The 20,845-nt window shown below is 42.7% G+C and overlaps 1 protein-coding gene across 1 annotated transcript in view; it reads right to left on the bottom strand.

The window, feature by feature from the left end:
• LOC126470789 (glutamate receptor ionotropic, kainate 2-like) overlaps nt 1-12,667 on the bottom strand; it is a 373,922-nt gene extending 361,255 nt beyond the window's left edge. Inside the window, exon 1 of the mRNA XM_050098799.1 lies at nt 12,645-12,667. Within this exon, the coding sequence (XP_049954756.1) occupies nt 12,645-12,667 (23 nt within the window). The remainder of the gene's footprint in view (nt 1-12,644) is intronic.
• Between the last annotated feature and the right edge of the window lie 8,178 nt (nt 12,668-20,845).

Genomic DNA, 20,845 nt, shown 5'->3' with positions numbered 1-20,845 from the left:
TTGTTCGCGTTGACGGCACTTTGAACAATGGACGTTATATTTCATATGTGTTACGACCCGTGGCTCTACGCTTCATTCGATCCCTGCGAAACCCTACATTTCAGCAGGATAATGCACGACCGCATGTTGCAGGTCCTGTACGGGCCTCTCTGGATACAGAAAATGTTCTTACTGCTACCCTGGCCAGCACATTCTCCAGATCTTTCACCAACTGAAAACGTCTGGTCAATGGAGGCCGAGCAACTGGCTCGTCACAATACGCCAGTCAGTATTCTTGATTAACTGTGGTATCGTGTTGAACCTGCATGGGCAGCTGTACCTGTACACGCCATCCAAGCTGTAATCACATGTCAGTTCTAGTACAATACATTTGTCCAATGAATACCCGTTTATCATCTGCATTCTTCTTGGTGCAGCAATTTTAATGGCCAGTAGTTTAGTTTCAGAATTTCTTCTATGGTGCAATTATTAACATTTTATTCTCATCGATGAATTGTTGCTTACTTGCTTCGTGCAGTCAAACCAAGGGAACGACCGTTTGCAAACCATGTGCATACTGGTGAATTTTTTTCTTTATTCTTATATTTGGCCTGAATCCCTGTTATATGTGTATACGTGCGTGAATGTTCCCATTGAAAGATTCCTCTGACTCTTCAATAATTGATAATCAATGTTAAATCGTGCTGGGTTCTCCAAGACACAGCTGTAATTGTAATTTTGTAACTCAGCCGAGAGTGTTACGAACTCAGCCATCGCCCATTCACTAGTTGTTTAGCTTATTAGTTTGTTCAGTTGTGTCTTCAATAAACCTGATATTTTTAACAGAGCACGTGCTTACGCATTCCCTCGCAGACTTCCATTTATATGTCCTACTGCTACCCGTTGTGCAACAGAGAAATATGGCCAAGTTATTTATTTAATATTTATTTGACTATAATGAATGTGCAGATCCGGAAATGAGTTCATTTAAACGCAAAAGGTTTTTCTTTCATGTATATCCAGATATCGTCTTTCCACCTCCCATGTTAACTAAACTAAATTCCGTCCGAACAGGCCTCAGAAGGCCCAACGGTACCGACCGGCCGCCGTGTCATCCTCAGCCCACAGGCGTCACTGGATGTCATAGTTAACAGATAACTCATTTTTATTGACACCTCCATCACGAGCACTGATCCCCAACAAGATTCTTCACGCGCAGGCACCCTTCATATGGTGACCCTGACCTTTGGTACGTACTTTCTAGGAATTTTCTGCGAAAAATTTCCGTATGATGTGTAAATGTACTAAACAAAAGTTTTTTACAGTTAGCACTTGAACAACTTCTGCGCTGTTTAAAGTACCCATAAACATGAAAACAGTGTTGTGTTGTGTACCTCCTTGTTTATTTTGTACTATTCACGTATTTAAATTTTTTGTCTTCCTGTTAATTCTATTCCGATAAGTAGGATCCTGTAAAATTTGTAATTTGCTCGCGAAGCATTTTACGTAGGCGTAGGAACTTTTTCATTGTGTTTTGCGTGTGGGAAATTTTATTAGCGTTACACGGTTTCAGTCTACGCGTAATGTGCAGCAATTTTCGAGCTAGGCGCGTCTCCGAATATTAGTCAGACATCAGCTATAAGGATGGACACGCGTAGCCGCTGTAAGAGCAGTACGAGACGCAACGAAATTGAAGATACCGTGCCATCAGCAGAAGCTTCACTTTACAAGTCGCAAAATATGCAGAATAATGTAAACAATGTACCTGCCTCACATAGTTAGTGATCCATACGTATCGTTCTGCGTACTTGATTTCATTGGTGCTGCTGAAGTATTACAATCGCAAAGTGTACAACCCTACCACCTGTGATCTCTGAGAAACAGTGCGCAACACAGAGTTCCCAAAGTGCGGACAACACACTTGCTGCATCCGCTAACGGCATAGTCACGAACCAGGTGCCGTGTGTGACAGATTGGGTGCAGTTCATGGCGCTTGTGAGGCGCTAATGGTCGCGGACAACGCGCATATGTTTGCGTCCAAAGCTAAAATTGGAAATTTAGGAGCACAAATGACTGGCAATAATGAACAATTAAAGGCGCCCATGACCGTCAATAACGAACAATTATTGGAGCGCATGACGCCAACAACGAACACTTACAGGCGATGATCACCACCAACAACGAACAGTCGAACAGTTACGGAAACAAATGGCAAACGTGTTCAAAGAGAATTAAGAGACGTAGCAACAAACACCGGATGGGCTGAACAAGAGTGGGGTTCAAGTTCACCCTGTATACTAAGGAGTATAGCACGTCCACCTCAGATATCTAGTAGGTACATTTGCAGTTACAGACAAATTTATAGAAGAAGTGACCGGAAGTAGTGTGTAAAGTTGTTGCATCTTAGGCACCTACAATGAACAGATTAAACATCCATTATTTGGTCGCTTCAGACTCCCATCAGTGTGAGCTAGTGGTAAGTGTCTGATGATATCGATGTAGTGGTGTGGTGAACTTCATTCAGCCTTCTCACAAGCAGAAAGTGCTCTTGTGCCCCAGCCAGAATTGTATTTTTAAGCGATATAAATTGTAATGAGTGAATATATGTATGAGAATGTAGCTTTCTTCCAAGTTGCTTTCAAGTATGTCGGATGCACGTAGGAAATGGTATAGTTCAAAGTCCTTTAGTCAGGGAATATGCATATAAGGGCTCTTCAAAAATTAGTAATATGGCTACTGAAATGTAAATAGTGTTAGAGTCTGTGTTGTCGATTTAAACATAGCTTACAGGCAAGTTTCCCACTTTAAGAAACGAATTGTCGTTAAATGTAAATATTCCTTCGGTTTTAAACTCTGTAAATGGCTTGTAGCTGCTACATAAAGAAAGTAATATTTTTATAACCCAAGTCGCTGCTTTGCAGATCACAGCACAGCAAATATTCTCTAATTTTCGCCACATTGAACCATATGGTATGGAGTGCATTTTAAATACTACTTGACTGGGTAAGGTCAATGACACTAGTTATAAATGTTAGTTTCCAGTCTGATAATACGATGTTCACATATCAGAACACTCTGTAAAATATCGAAGAAGACATGCAGCCAATAGTTAGATTGTATATCGATGGTACATATCCATCACAGGCTTGTATCTCGTCTAAAATACCAAAGTTAGAACACCAGGTAAACCAATGATTCACGATATCTAAAGTCAAAATCTCGTTCCATGTTGGCGAAAATGGCTGATGGAGACGTTTCTGTCTCCAGAATGATGTGGTTGAAGGAGCTAATTGTCGTTATATACTACCATTACAGATGTGAGAGCGGTGTCATACGCATCTATAGAATGGAACCTTCTGTGGGTATACTTTATATAAACCTGAAAAAAAGTCATATGATGTGGTGCGAAACACGAAAGTGTCATTGTCCTTTTGTGGGTAGCATACAGAATGAGTTTGACGTATCCTAAAAACACTGTAATTGTGGTTCATTATTTTTATTTGAAACATTTTAAGTCTTTAGCTATGGAATATTTAACTAATAGAACATAGTGCATTATACCATGAGGCAGACGTAGCACGTATCAGTATACATAAACTACACTCCTGGAAATGGAAAAAAGAACACATTGACACCGGTGTGTCAGACCCACCATACTTGCTCCGGACACTGCGAGAGGGCTGTACAAGCAATGATCACACGCACGGCACAGCGGACATACCAGGAACCGCGGTGTTGGCCGTCGAATGGCGCTAGCTGCGCAGCATTTGTGCACCGCCGCCGTCAGTGTCAGCCAGTTTGCCGTGGCATACGGAGCTCCATCGCAGTCTTTAACACTGGTAGCATGCCGCGACAGCGTGGACGTGAACCGTATGTGCAGTTGACGGACTTTGAGCGAGGGCGTATAGTGGGCATGCGGGAGGCCGGGTGGACGTACCGCCGAATTGCTCAACACGTGGGGCGTGAGGTCTCCACAGTACATCGATGTTGTCGCCAGTGGTCGGCGGAAGGTGCACGTGCCCGTCGACCCGGGACCGGACCGCAGCGATGCACGGATGCACGCCAAGACCGTAGGATCCTACGCAGTGCCGTAGGGGACCGCACCGCCACTTCCCAGCAAATTAGGGACACTGTTGCTCCTGGGGTATCGGCGAGGACCATTCGCAACCGTCTCCATGAGGCTGGGCTACGGTCCCGCACACCGTTAGGCCGTCTTCCGCTCACGCCCCAACATCGTGCAGCCCGCCTCCAGTGTTGTCGCGACAGGCGTGAATGGAGGGACGAATGGAGACGTGTCGTCTTCAGCGATGAGAGTCGCTTCTGCCTTGGTGCCAATGATGGTCGTATGCGTGTTTGGCGCCGTGCAGGTGAGCGCCACAATCAGGACTGCATACGACCGAGGCACACAGGGCCAACACCCGGCATCATGGTGTGGGGAGCGATCTCCTACACTGGCCGTACACCACTGGTGATCGTCGAGGGGACACTGAATAGTGCACGGTACATCCAAACCGTCATCGAACCCATCGTTCTGCCATTCCTAGACCGGCAAGGGAACTTGCTGTTCCAACAGGACAATGCACGTCCGCATGTATCCCGTGCCACCCAACGTGCTCTAGAAGGTGTAAGTCAACTACCCTGGCCAGCAAGATCTCCGGATCTGTCCCCCATTGAGCAAGTTTGGGACTGGATGAAGCGTCATCTCACGCGGTCTGCACGTCAAGCACGAACGCTGGTCCAACTGAGGCGCCAGGTGGAAATGGCATGGCAAGCCGTTCCACAGGACTACATCCAGCATCTCTACGATCGTCTCCATGGGAGAATAGCAGCCTGCATTGCTGCGAAAGGTGGATATGCACTGTACTAGTGCCGACATTGTGCATGCTCTGTTGCCTGTGTCTATGTGCCTGTGGTTCTGTCAGTGTAATCATGTGATGTATCTGACCCCAGGAATGTGTCAATAAAGTTTCCCCTTCCTGGGACAATGAATTCACGGTGTTCTTATTTCAATTTCCAGGAGTGTATTTAGTATATAGAACCAGCATCACAGTAAGACTGTTTAATGAGGATACTTTTGTATCAACGAAATCATCATTATTGGACAGTCATAAAGAACTGCAGAAAATTAAGGGCAAGACGTATGATAATGGCTATACCATAGAGAAATAACCTGTTAATATCTAGATTAGTGATGAACAACACATAATTATTTAGGCATAATACTATTAAGTGGAATGATGGCATAAAATCAGTGTTAGGAAATATAAATGGAAGTGGTGTAGGAAAATACTATGCAACTGTAAAGGAAGTCATGCATAAAGCGTTAATCCCAGAAGTTCCGTAGTTTTGTTCCAGCGTTTGCAGCCCTTATCAAGAAGGTGTGACAACAATTATCGAAATTCAGAGATGCACTATTAGAATCTTAACAGGTCGATACAGCCGCCGTACGAAAGAGTAACAGAAATTCTAACGGTACTTAAAGGGGTTTTTTGGAAGAAAGACGACATAGTTCTCACGAAACTAGGTTGGGAAAATTTTTAGAACTTGTGTTTAAAAAAGACTATGCGACTATAATGCTTTAACCATCCTAAATCTCTCATAGGGATCGTATGATAAGAGTGATTGTGACACAGTCATTTGCCCTCATTCAACACACAAATGGAATAAGTTGGGTGAAGCAGTAAGTAATATAAATAACGCCTCTTCTCTGAAGCGTAATTTCTGATTACGTTTTAGGCTCAGACTTAGTTCTGTATCCAGCTGCAGCTATCAGTACATCTGCTACCGTTATGGTGGAGTTAATAAGATGTAAAATCAGATATAACAGACTTTGAATGGGAACAAATGGGAGGAAATTGTTGCAGATCTACTTGAGGGTACTCCATCATGTCTTTCGGGAGCATGCACGGTTTATAGTGAAACTATATTGCTAAATTTAATGCAAAGACAATAACTAAATTTAGTTATAGACAAAGAGCAGTATCAAAGGAGATGGCGACTAACCTATGACATGTGTCTGGAAAACAGTGCCAACAAAAACAGTGGGGCAGAAACTGCAGAAAGCATACAGTCATGAATGGGTACTTCACTACAATTTTTCTGTAATATGGTGATATATGGTACAATTAGTTGTAGTTATGATATATAGAGCATTTTGTTACAGTTTTGCTGCATCGTTTATATGACTGGGGAAATTTGCCACAATTTTGCCGTAATGTAGCAATGTGTCGAGTATTATGCTACGAATTTGCTGTAATATGATGAATTTTGGAACATTATGTACATTATTTTATAACAACAATGTATGGTGCATCTTTTTACAATTTTTCCGTTACATGACAATTCATGTTGTAATCTATTACATTAAGGATGTATGAAGCGTCTTGCTACAATTTTTCTCTAATATGATGATATGAGTGTGTGTGTTGTCCTTAACGTAAGTTAGTTTAAGTAAGATTAAGTAGTGTGTAAGCTTAGGGACTGATGACCTCAGAAGTTTGGTCCCATAAGACCTTACCACAAATTTCCATTTCCATGATCATGTATGAGGTAATTTGTTACAATTTTGCTACAACGTGGCGATTTGTGGGAGAGTTTATGAGGTTTAAGATGTCCAGGAAAATGCAATGATAATAGCGCAGACATGTGAATGTAACCAGGTCAGAATGTAGTGGAATCTATTTCTTGAACTCAGCCTGTTCAAATCAATGTGAAGACACATATCCAGCCGTGAATACAATGTTCTGATATCGTAGAACGTAAATGTAAACTGATACGAATGAAGCAGGGGGATTTCAATATGAGCTTGCTATAGTTTTGCTGTGACATGCCGATATATAGAGCACTTTGTTACAGTTTTGCTTAACAAGGCGGTACAAGGTTGGGGCAATTTTTAAATTTTTTTTTTTTTTTTTTTTTTTTTTTTTTTTTTTTTTTTTTTTTGTAAAATGGCGATGTATGAAGCGAAGTGACATGTTGTCTCCGCCGTTCGATTGCATTAGTTAACGTTATCGGTAGAGGATATAACTGATCAGCATGCTATTTAATGGAAATATTACGTAGTTTCCAATGCGTGACAGCATTTTAACCTGAAAGTTAGAAAGTACTAGTGGCATGTGTGTTTTGTAGTTTTGTAGATCAAATTATTATATATCTTGATAAATAATACTCGTTACTGCCAAGGTATACCTATGCTCATGGAACACAAGGTGAAAGAGATGGATTATCAGGTAAGGCTTCTCGCAGTTGCATGCAACAAATCACCATTGTCGAGCATCGTCCTATGGCATTCCTGCAGTGATGTGGATAGTGTGTGAAACGATTCGCTGTCAGGAGGGTGGGATATCTGTTGGGCTAGTGAATAAATATTCGAAATTTCTAGAAAATTAGCAAAGGCTGCAGGGAGATATGGGTTTGAACTTTGTGTCGAAGTCATTGAATGTTTTCCAAATCATTGAAAATTGTGTCAAAATCAACGAATTTTATGTCGAAAACTGTGAATTTAGTACTAAAATAGGCTCTTACTGAAAATTACTGTACAATCTGCAGTTGACGTCCGGACATACTCTCAGTAGAGTGGATGCAATTTGTGTTACATAACATAGAGGTTAAGGTAAATTGGTCCGCGAAACAGAACTGTAGACTCTCATATTACATGTCACAAAGGGAACCAAAGACTGAAAATCCAAGAGAGAAGTGCTAGGATTGAAAAGGGTTAAGGCAAGGATTGTGTCTACTCCAATACCTTCGAACCTGTGCATCTAAGAACGATGAGAAACTGTAATACTCAAGGCAGTTAGTCCAGCAGAACATCAGACAGTTCCACTTTATATGGCGTGGCCACAGCAGTTTCAGGTCCTTCGTCGCCGGTTTTGCGTAGTATGACTGTCCAACAATGATACTTTCAGTACAACGAAAAATCAGCCAAACTTGCAAATTCTAGCATGCTGGAAGTTCGTAAAAATGATACTTTACTCTAAAGAACAGTACTGTCACTGAACACTCATATAGTGCTGTTTATCCCATCTGACAACTCAGGGCCAGCCGCAGTGTGCCAAACCGCATGCATGCCAGGAGTGCAGGCCCAATGCAGGCCATATGAGATCCGCCTGTGGGCTGAGGCTTTTCCTGTCTCAGGTTTGCTAGGTCTCTCCCGGAAATACCCGATACAGTTTGACATTTCATTTAATTTTGTGGTGTGGCGTTCTCCGATTGGCACAACTCTCTTCAGTTCAGGAGAACCGTGGTGGCAGCTCTGTTAACCCTTTGCTATTGGTTCGTATTACGAAGGACGTTCATAGATACAGTCACTGTTTGCACAAAAAGACGCAATCTAGCGATCTATTGTCGCAAGACTTTAAAAATGAATGGGAGTGACAGAAGAACGAGATGAGAATTTTCAATATTTAATAGGCAGTCGCATATTCCTATGGAAATACGCAGTCCGCAGCTCGTGGTCGTGCGGTAGCGTCCTAGCTTCCCGCGCCCGGGTTCCCGGGTTCGATTCCCGGCGGGGTCAGGGATTTTTTCTGCCTCGTGATGACTGGGTGTTGTGTGATGTCCTTAGGTTAGTTAGGTTTAGTAGTTCTAAGTTCTAGGGGACTAATGACCAAAGATGGTAAGTCCCATAGTGCCCAGAGCCATTTGAACCATATTTAGAAATACGCAAACACGAGAATAGCTTAAACAAGTAAGAAGAATGCTCAAGGTAAACGGATCCTGGCTTCCCGTGCTGCAGCGTACGATCGTTGCAGGTAGCAAGAAGAGAACCGCACCAGAAATTACCACGGAAAAGCCCTTGGACGTTGGCCCGCCATGTACATATAGTCTGCGGCCGTGAGCTCGGCTCCAGTCCGCCATCAGCAATGGAAGGTGAAGCTTTGACAATGATCATCCAAATTCCTCTATGTTGTGTGCTGGATGTCTGTTGGATGGTGGGAGACAGTCGTTCATGTGTATTACTCTTATGTACAACATAGAATAGCGAATTAGTCAGACAGTATAGTATAGCATTGTACTCAAATGCATCCAGTCACTCACAACCATATATTCTACAGATGCAGTGCATTTGCTCTATTTTCTGTTTGTCTGTGGCAATGCATGTGTCGTGGATGGCTCCACTAAACCTAACCCAGTCCTCTTACTTGTGGATCCATCTTTGATTCCTATCCCAGATGTACCGCATTGCAGATCATCCTCTATGCACCGTTCCAGATATAATTTGTGGTGGATAGACACCATCTGGATATAACATGGGGCGAATCCCCATTCAAACACTAACTCAGGTCTACTTGGGTCATGGGGACCATCCGAAACATACGCATAGCCATAGGAGTGTGTGTTGCAGCGCAACAATTATTTCTGTTATGGCGGTACTGCCTGCAAACACTGGAATAATACTGCAGAATTGATAGCACAGTTGATTTATGTAAAATGTTTCAAACTCCATGAGTCTGTAGCTCCATCATGTATAGCCTACACGTTTCTTTTTAACCATCTGTTATATCATCACAACATTCTCCTGTCTACTATAGACCGATAAGGGGTGCTAACCTCCTCAACATGCACGCATCTGGGAGATCTTTTGCACTTGGATGCGTTCTGTGGGTAAGTTGGTGCCGAACCGTCTTTGCTGAACAGAAGCTGCATACACAGGTCTCTCTGTTCCTTCACCAGACGTGGAATGTAGTGTGTCTAGTACCCTACTTCTGGTCAGTTGGAGATGAAATCAGCAACTGTGTTGCAGGGAGGGTTGGCTAAGGACAATGTGGGGAGGATCTGTCAATCTCCGATTTTTCCTGCGAATGCAAGAATACTCTGTGATTCCCATCCACACAGAGGAAGATGGACAGTCCTAATTATAAACTCTGCTCTATGGTCAATGTGCAAGAAATACGTAGATAACCAAAAATCTGTATAGGATAGCGTCTGGTATACTTTGGTGTGTGTGACTGAATGGATGTACTGCACAGTCATCTGTCTGCATTCACAATCTAGTATATGCTACTAGCAGAATAGTACAATGGTGGTTTAGCGATGATACAGAAATTGGGAAGCATTCTACTGTGTCATTGAGTGGTGCTGAAATTTTGGAAAAACTGGTGAAATTGCAACAATCACGCGCCCAACTGCAGTGCTCATTACAGTACATCATCCCATAGCTGCGGTGACTTCTCCATCCCACCCATCCACTTGTACACTGTTGATTATCACATAATGATTGACTGTCACCACTTGCACTTGTTTCACGTGGAGAGAGCCTTGGCAGAACACTCAACATCTACTACTTGTGACTGTGGGGCATGGGATTAAATGTAGAGGTCATAACATTCAAACAGTTATTTGGATGCGTTCCTCAATGCTGCACACTCATCTCATTTCCATGTGCTGTGGTGCAAACCAGATTTTTTTCACCAGTAAGACAACAGTACCCGTGCATATTTATACTACCCTGCACATGTTGTGAACAGCACCTTCTGGCAATCGTCGTCCCCACAACAGTGATCATGTGTATGACTGCAAAATAAGGAAACAAAGCTGTTCAAAACAGAACACTGAGACATGTGCTATCTCATCACAGCGGAAGATGAGATTAACTGTACAACTGTTTGTAAACGCTCCACAATGCTGCAAACTCTTCCACATTTTTGTCAATAAGAAACATGACCTCTGTATTTTATTTCTACCATCATGTGTGCTGTAGGAGCAGCATAGTTTGTGCCATACGATGTCCAACTTTCTGTGAGAGCATATGGATCGAAATGTGTTAATCTCGATTTAGAACTTGACACAGACCTCTAAGTCATGGTAGAAAAACAAAATCTATGGTAGTGTACAAAGCTCTCTTGTGACTGACAATCTGTGGGATATGGTCTTTCTCCATTACAGACAAAGAAATTTTACGCATGTCTGTGCAAGGAACTTCGATCACTGGCCATCTTCTCCAATAGAGCAATATGTGTATGTGTAACATGCCCTATGTCAACATGCAGACAATATTTGTTTTCCAATATATCAGAAGAGAGAGATACAGTAAAATTATATAGGTGACCCTATTACAAGGAATGGTATGACTGGTTAAAGTTTGGATACGGATAGTTTGTAGTTTTTTTACCTACTCTGGATGTTACTAAATAACTATGAGGGGTCCTCTCACACATACTAAATGACTACTGTATAGATGCTGATCTGTACTGGTATTTCACACATATGAAATGAATGCATGACAATTTGTAATTTGAACACATGGGATGCCATCATACCACACCGATTTTGCTCATAAACCTAACAGAAATCGACTGTATCTATCCTCATGGAATCATGGCTGTTTTTTATTATTATACAAGTCGCTAGAAGCGAGTTATGGAGCAAAAACTGTCAGATGTCAGCACGCATATGATATTTGTCTTTGATGTATTGGTGGAATCTTAAGGTCGCTAGAGACGAATTATGGAGCAAAAAATATAAGATGTCAACATGCGTGTGGTATTTGTTTCCGATGTATTCCTAGAATCTCAAGGTCGCTTGGAGCGAGTTATGGAAAAAGTAAGTCAGATGTAGCACGCATACAAGGGGCGTTCCATAAGTAATGCGATCAAATTCATAAAAAAATCATTTATTGAATAATTCGTACAAATAATCAAAAATTTTCAAAATAGCACCCTCTTGCGACAATACACTTCTGGAGGCGGTGTTTCCATACCTGGAAGGCATCCTGGAATGCCTTTTCCGGAATGTCCTTTAGAGCTGATGTAACAAGCTCCTTTATGGTTTCAATCACGTCCCAATGATTTCCTTTCATGACTCCTTTTAACCGAGGAAACAAAAAACAGTCAGCAGGAGCCAGGTCAGGGCTGTAGGGAGGCTGGGAAACCAATGGGGTCTTGATCCTGGCCAGAAAGTCGTTGGCAATGAAGGCACTGTGACTTGGTGCGTTGTCGTGGTGAACTTTCCACATGTCCTTTATGTCACTTCGGCAGTGTGAGACCCTCCTTTTCAGTCTTTTGAGCACTTCGAGGTAGAAAGGTGAGTTCACTGTAGTCCCGGTAGGTACGAATTCGTGATGGACAATGCTTCTGACGTCAAAGAAGACAATGAGCATGGTTTTGATCCTGGACTTACTCATGCATGCTTTCTTGGGACGGGGCGACGATGGGCTGTGCCACTCTGAACTCTGCCTTTTTGTTTCAGGGTTGTACTAAAAAATCCACGACTCATCACCATTGATAACTGAGTTTATAAAATGAGGATAATTTTCACACATTTCCAACATTTATCAGCACTGAAGCACTCGCATGTGCTTGTGTTCGTCGGTCAACTCTTTTGGGACGGGTTTGGCACACACCTTTCTCATGTTCAAATCTTTGGTCACAATGCAGAAAAAGGTTGTTTTTGACATATTTAGAGTTTATGCTATCAATTGAAGGCTCAGCCGTCTGTCAGAGTTCAAACAATCGCGCACACGCATCACATTTTCGTCGACTCGTGCGGCTGATGGCCGTCCACTGCGAGGTTCGTTAGTGATCTCCTCTCGGCGCTCCATGAACGACTTATGCCATCGGAAAACTTGTGATTTGGACAATCAATCATTCCCAAAGGCATGCTGGAGTAATGGAAACGTATCGGTGGCGAACTTCCCAAGTTCAATGCAAAATTTGAAAGTTTACCATTGCTCTACAGAATGATCCATTGTGCCGTGTTACATCAACTCAAAACGGGGTTGACGGAAACGCACGTCCTGACTCTCCGGCAGCTCGTAGCCTAGTGAGACAAAGAGCGTTTTGAAGTTAACACCCCCCTCCACTTAGCCCAGCCGGTTACAACACGCTGTGGTGTACCATTGCGTCAGAAAGAAATTGGTCTCATTACTTATGGAACGCACTCTGTACAGTATTTGTTTTCGATGTATCAGTGGAATCTTATAGGGTTCTCTACTAGGTGATGTTAGAGGTTCTATTACAAGGCATTTTTCACGATTTGTTTTTTACTGGGGCTGCAGCATTGCTTCCGCCGTTTTTTCTCAAACTTTGAGGCTTTATTGCGAGCATTTTACAAAAAATTTACGTTTCAAAGTATTGGCCATCGCTGGCCACTACTTTCTCCCATCTTTCGGGCAGCATACGAATCCCGCGGCGGAGGAACAGGGCGTCTTTCGAGAAGATCCATGCATCGATCCAATTTTGCAATTGTTCACACGACAGGAAGCGCTGGTCAGCCATTTCGTGTGCCATTGAACTAAAAAGTTGTTAGTCAAACGGAACAATGTCTGAAGAATACGGTGTGTGGGGTAGGGCTTCCCATTTCAACGTTTCCAGGTATGTTTTGGCTGGTTATGCGACATGGGGTCGAGCACTGTCATGCTACAAAATCACGTTTTCATGTACCGGGTGATCAAAAAGTCAGTATAAATTTGAAAACTTAATAAACCACGGAATAATGTACACTGCCGGCCACCGTAAATGCAACACCCTGAAGGAAGCATCCGAATCAAGTGAAATTTACACCATGGGTTTGCAACGATGAGATATGCAACTGATTAGAATTTCAGCGCAGACGCACATCACGCGCGCCTGTGGCGCCACCTCATAGCGCCATTTAAGGCTTGGCGATATCGACGAGTGTACGTTCGGCACGTGTGTTTAGCTTGTGGTTGTTTCACAAGACGATCAGTTATGCCTCGTAGACAACAGCGAACATCGTTTGATCAAGTATCCGAGTTCGACAGAGGAAGGATAGTGGCTTACCGAGATTGTGGATTATCGTACAGAGAAATCGCTAGTCGTGTTGGACGAAACCAAACAACTGTAATGCGGATATGTGACCGTTGGATGCAGGAGGGTACGACGGACCGACGTGGTCGATCGCATTCACCTCGGTGCACCACTGCACGTGCTGATAGGCAAATTGTGCGCATGGCAGTGACTGATCGCTCAGTGACATCCCGAACCATAGCACAGCACATTGCGTCTGTAACGCATCATCCAGTATCAGCGCGTACTATTCGACGCCGTTTACAGCAGAGTGGTCTGTCCGCAAGACGTCCATTGCTTCGTATACCATTGACGCAGAACCACAGACGTCTCCATCGCCAATGGTGTGATGACAGACGGACGTGGACGGCAGAATGGAATGACGTTGTCTTTACTGACGAGGCACGCTTCTGTCTGCAGCACCACGATGGTCGGATTCGAGTGTGGAGACACCGTGGAGAGAAGATGTTGGACAGCTGCATTATGCACCGCCACACTGGTCTTGCACCAGGTATTATGTTATGGGGCGGTATTGGATATTACTCTCGCACGCCTCTAGTACGCATTGCCGGTACTTTAAATAGCCGGCGCTACATATCCGAGGTGCTGGAGCCAGTTGTCCTTCCTTACCTTCAGGGCTCGGCCACAGCCATATTTCAACAGGATAATGCGCGACCCCACGTGGCACGCATTGTCCAAAGATTCTTCGTCAATAACCAGATTGAAGTGCTTCCCTGGCCGGCTAACTCTCCGGATCTTTCGCCGATAGAAAACACGTGGTCCATGGTTGCTCAACGAGTGACCCAGATTACATCCCCAGCTGCCACACCAGATGATCTTTGGCAACGTGTGGAAGCTGCTTGGGCTGCTGTACCCCAGGAACACATCCAACGTCTCTTTGACTCAATGCCGAGACGTGTGGCAGCGGTGATCTCCAACAATGGCGGCTACTCTGGCTACTGATTCTGGTACTAACCACATGTCACAGACGTCTGTAATCGTAATCATTTGATACTTGGTCAACATGTTATCTACAAAATAAATTTTGTTGTGCTACCTCTTGTCTTTCTTGGTGTTGCATTTACGGTGGCCAGCGGTGTAGATAGAGAGGTAAAAATTGACACACATGCTTGGAATGACATGGGGTTTTCTTAGAACAAAAAAAAAAAAAAAAACAAAGTTCACAAAATGTTCGACAGATGGCGCTGCACAGCAAAACGTCAGTGACTGAGCATGACAATCGTGTATAAAAGGAGCTGTAATGCCAAAGAGAATCAGATGCGCCAGCAGTCGCAGCACGTTGACGTTACCTGAAAAGGCGCTTTTAGTGAAGCTGTATTATCAGAATGGAGCATGTGCTAGTTCAGCGTTACGATCCTATCGCCATAGGAAGGGGATTCGAACGGGTAAAGGTCCGTTGACAAATGCAGCTGTGGCGAGAATGATTTCGAAGTTCGAAGATACGGATTGTTTAAACGATAGACCCCGTAGTGGCCGACCGATCACAAGGCGTAATGCTGTTGAGACAGTTCAGAAAGAAATGGAGATTGTAGCGGATTCGTCTATGCACGGGGAAGTCAGCGCTCGTGTAGTCGCACGTCGCACCGGCATTCCATACACTACTGTTTGGTTGGAACTTTGGCATACCCTCCGATGCTATCCGTACAAAATCCATCGGCATCTTGAACTGTTACCTGACGATTTAGTGAAGCGGAGGGCATTTGCCGTGTGGGCGTTTCAAAAGATGTCGGAATATGACGATTGGTTGAGGACCGTGTTGTGTACCGACGAAGCTCATTTCACACTCCGAGGCTCTGTCAACACCCACAACTGCAGAATTTGGGCTACCGAAAATCCTAGAACTGTCGTGGAAACTCCATTGCGCGACGAGAAAGTCACGATATGGGTTGGATTTACCACATGTACCGTTATCGGGCCTTTTTTCTTCGAGGAAATGCGTGATTCTGGTTTTGTAACTGCTACCGTGACGGGTCAGAGGCACGCCGATATGTTACAGAATCGCATCATCCCCAGCTTGGTTGATAAACACCTGCTGGAACGTACGATGTTTATGCAGGATGGCGCTCCACCCCATATTGCTAGACGTGTGAAAGATCTCTTGCGCGCGTCGTTTGGTGATGATCGTGTGCTCAGCCGCTACTTTCGTCATGCTTGGCCTCCCAGGTCCCCAGACCTCAGTCCGTACGATTATTGGCTTTGGGGTTACCTGAAGTAGCAAGTGTATCGTGATCGACCGACATCTCTAGGGATGCTGAAAGACAACATCCGACACCAATGCCTCACCATAACTCCGGACATGCTTTGCAGTGCTATTCACAACATTATTCCTCGACTACACCTATTGTTGAGGAATGAGGGTGGACATATTGAGCATTTCCTGTAAAGAACATAATCTTTTCTTTGTCTTACTTTGTTACGCTAATTATTGCTATTCTGATCAGATGAAGCGCCATCTGTGGGACATTTTTTGAACTTTTGTATTTTTTTGGTTCTAATAAAACCCAATGTCATTCCAAGCATGTGTGTCAATTTGTATCTCTCTATCTACATTATTCCGTGATTTATTCAGTTTTCAAATTTATACTGACTTTTTGATCACCCAGTATATCGTTGTACTGTGGCCGTTTGTCTTCCAGTGCTCGTCTCAAACACATCAATTACTTGTGATAACGATCTCCTGTGATTGTTCTCTTTCACAACCATTCCGGTCTTCAACGTCAAAATCACCGTTTCTGAAGCATGGAAACCATATTCTGGAAAGTTCTGTCACTATCAGGCGTCTCATCATAGGTCTTGGGGGGCGGCGAATAGATTGTACAAAATCTATAAATTGCTGTATAAATGTTTGAATGCTGAATCAGTTTCAGTCTTTTAGAATGTTGTTAATGCTGTCTTTCGCCGTTCTCAACACTGGCTCTCTATTTACTTTTTTTAGCACCCAGAAAGTGATTTAACAAATGTGAAGCCTGTAATTAGAGTTCCTAGTGCCCACTTCATCTGAGAATACCATTATAGCTGCAGCTTATAGCTCTGAGGAATTAGGAGATTGTCCGGGATTTCTAATAAAAAACGATTTTCCAAAATAGTTGAGTATATTCTGAAATTCACTGATAAAAAACACAAGTATCGCTACAACCTAACTAACAGAGCAGTTCAGAGTCTAATGCGCTGATGCAACAATAAATGTCCGAATTAAATGTTAAAAAGAATGCTCGCCATAATTTGATGAAAATATTTCATCAAACGCCACGCTAAATATTTGGTAGAATGTCTGTCCCGCGACGGCACTTGAAAATACGACAATACGCAAACTGAAGCTAGATAATGAAAATCATCCCATAATTAACACTTCACTTGAAATGTTTTCATGGTTCTGCGTATCTCTAGTAACTTAATACGGCACCCGAGGCTGTTTGTAGCAGTGACACTGATGCGACGCGACTCCCGACACAGATGGCGTGTCATTTAGTGTCTGGAGAGAACTGGGGCCTTGCTTCCTCGCGCAGCGTTCTTATATATAAAGCCGCGGTGCGGACGGCTAAGGGAACGCCTGATCAAATCGGCTCTCTCGACTAGCCGCTGGGCTAGTAACGCACCACTTCAAGTTACATAATAATTTATAGCTTCTTTTGCTGATGGCCGATGAAGCTCTTAATTTAAACGTGCATTCAGCACGCAGGTAAGTACTGATAATAAAATTTTGACGTGGCTAAGTTAAATATTTTGGGCGAGAGAATTAATTAAATTACACTGCACGCAGTAGATGAGCTCTGAACTGGCCCTTTTGAGATCCGCTATCGCTATAATTTTATAGGTATTCAAAAGAAACTTTACACATCTTCATAGTCATAGCGGACCTCCAGCCTATTTAAATCTAAACATCCTAGCCTTATTTATTAGCCTACTTAATCTATCTTGCTTCCTTCAGTTTTGAGATGAAAACCAGAAAATCATGAATTTCCACTAAAATCTTAATTTGTGAAATCCAAAGTACTGTTTTTATTAAATCATTATGAAAGATGAATCTAAATATAAATTTTGAAGTCTCTAGCTCTTTTCCGTTGCGCCAATGATTTTTTCAGAAAAACGTCCAAATTTCGAAAATGGCTGAAGTTATAGAACTGATATTTAACACACATTAATTTAGTATTATTCCTGACATGCTAGAAAAGTTTTAGGTCATTGATTTTTAAGGTATTGCGCAACATTTATGATGTCAGAGCTAGTTACAGCAGACTGGCTGGCACACAATGGAAACTGATGTGAATTTACTACAGCGTGAGTAGGCTGCTTCCCTACAGTCTCACCCAGCTTTTTATGAGCCTCAGCCACAGATTTCTTCATATCAAAGGAGAAAATTAAAACCTCGCGCAGATGACGAGAACTGAGCTCGTAAGTTGACATATTCAGCCGACAATAATTTTAAGATGCAATCAAAAACCGACTAATATTCTGGTGGCGTTATGTTCTCAAACGCCTAAGCTTACTGTGTGACACTTACGACCTACAACTTGCACCACTACTTTTCGTTAATGCCGTTTACTGCAAAACGGCGGAAGCAAAGTTGTAGACCTAATACATTACGTAAACGCCTGTGTGGAATAGCAATACATTAGTAAAATGGCACTTAACACAGTATACAAAACAACAATGTTCTCTTGAATTACAGCTTGGTGTTACCGAACACAGAATGATAGCGTTTTTTTCTGACAAGTGAGCAAATGGTGTGAAGGGCTGTATTTTGTAATGTTATTTCAAGTGTCTGAAATCTTTGTAATACACATGTAATTTTGTCCTAAAGCTGAAAGAAAGTGTTTGACATGGATGTTTTTCTTCAGAATTTAAATTCTCACTTTTTCTTAACTCCAATGACAGGTTCGAAATAATGCAAACATTATGCAGTAATTGGTAGTTTTCACAGCAAAACAGTAGCAGTTTCTTTTTCGATTTGACATAGGGTAGATATGTGTAGCAGATGTTAGGTAAATTAATACATCTGACAAATATATAACACAAACCTATGTGGCTGCAGTGCTGTAGTTCTTTCTTTACTTTACTTCGTTGGATATCGCAAAATAATGGGAAACGGGGAAGAGAGAGAGATGCAAATTGTATGGTGCAGTCGAACATAAAAACTATACCGAATTTGCTCACAAAACTAAAAGAAAATGAGAGCACCTATTTTCGTGGGAACACAACACTTATTACTGTTGCGATGCTTGCTTATGGGAGATGTGTTGACGTTAAATGCAAGTGTTCTCCATCGAAGATTGGAATGCAGTTGTGGATGGGGCTGCTGGAGGCATAGGGTTAGTGTAGGGGGCAGTGTGACAACATATTAGACAAACAGGTTTTGTTCATTGTCATAATCATTGATCTCACTTTGTAATTAACTGATCATTTTAATTAATCTGCATATCAATTTGATATCAAAAGTGTCCTCGTGCTGCCCTTGCCTTACTACTGAGGGGGTGAGGTAACATTTTACTGGATGTAGCCTATCTGCATGTCCCCCATCTACTGTTCGTTGCCTATCCCCGTTGCCTGTGTGTTGTTGGCTACACAGTTAGCAGCATATGTGTAGACTGTCTTGAAACCTGTCAGGGGTAATAAATTATGTGAAGTCCTTTGCTGCATGGGAGAGGATTAATAAATCCCTTGTCTCCAGGGGGAGAGCGTGGGAGATGTGGGGGCTCGAGGGATAGAGGGAGGTGGGTGACATATCATTGACCTAGACCTTAGGGTGAGGGGGAAGAGAAAGTATATTTGCAACATAAATACATGCAGAACTGGGAATCGACACTGATCCCCTACTAACATCCCAAACAGGACTTTATGAAGTACACCGTGCATGATTGATAAGTAGTGACTGGCGCTCCTCACCTGTAAGCCTTACCACAGAGTAGAGTAAACGTTATGACATGTTAGACAATAGTATTGCTGAAACTGTTCCTCAGCTAGAGGCATCCACTCACCAAGCTGCTTGGGTGTGTTCTTAACTGCATCATTCTGCAAATCAGTATTCTCCCAGACGGCAGACGCTACAATATTGAACTCATAATGATAAGTGGTTAATTTTGAAATAGTTGTTAATTAAGTTAATATTACACCGTAAAGAAGTTAATTAGCGCCTATTCTAGCTTATCTATTAAAATTTCGCTCCGGTTTTCGCATATTCCAGAAGTCGGCTTACACAAATTTAAGACCTTTGCGTAAGTATTAAGTGCATAATTTATATTGTTTTGGTTTCACATATAAATAATAGATCCCTTTTTCGTGTGTACAAGTTTAACGGTTTAACGTAATTTTAAGTGCATTATGTTGCTATATTAATAGTACATACTTACATTAGAGTCCTACATAACTTTGGAGTCTCCTGTGATCTGTAGTCAACAGAATATTATCGTTATTATCTAGCGCAATTTCGTAAATAAATTTGTAAACAACAATGAGTGCGAAGTGTTTGAGCTGCAATAGGGAAGTTAGTTCTGGGGCTCTCTGCAGCTTTTGTGACAGATGGTTTCACTGGGGCGAATGTAGAATCGTGAGAATTGAGGAAGTAAATGAGACTCTCCCCAGAGTGTGTTCAAGGTACAGGAAAATATCTGAACAGGAAGAGAAGATTAGCGCCCTTAAGCCTGAACTGGATAGTGCTAGGGAGGAACTGATGAGGTTGAAGGGGGAGAACGATGAAGAGAAGGTTAGTAGAGATTCGTGTATCTGTAAAAAAATTGTACGCGCAAAGCATACAATAACTACCACCGTCACACCTTAGAAAAAGATCTGGTGGAGAACCACAGAAAATTCTGGTCTTACGTAAAATCGCTAAGGGGGTCTAAGTCTTCTATTTAGTCCCTTGTTGACCAGACTGGTGTCGCAGTTGAAGAAAGCAAAACGAAAGCCTAAGTTTTAAATTTCACGTTTAAGAAATCGTTCACGTAGGAGAGTCGTACAAACATACCGTCATTTGACAATTGGACAGACTCCCGAATGGACGACAGAGCAATAACCATTCGTGGCGTAGAGAAACAATTGGAAGATTTGGAAGCAAATAAATCACCAGGTCTAGATGGAATCCCAGTTCGATTTTACGAAGA

This window comes from Schistocerca serialis, chromosome 3 (assembly GCF_023864345.2).
Source record: "Schistocerca serialis cubense isolate TAMUIC-IGC-003099 chromosome 3, iqSchSeri2.2, whole genome shotgun sequence".
NCBI lineage: Eukaryota > Metazoa > Arthropoda > Insecta > Orthoptera > Acrididae > Schistocerca > Schistocerca serialis.
This window is presented reverse-complemented; position numbering and strand designations above follow the sequence as displayed.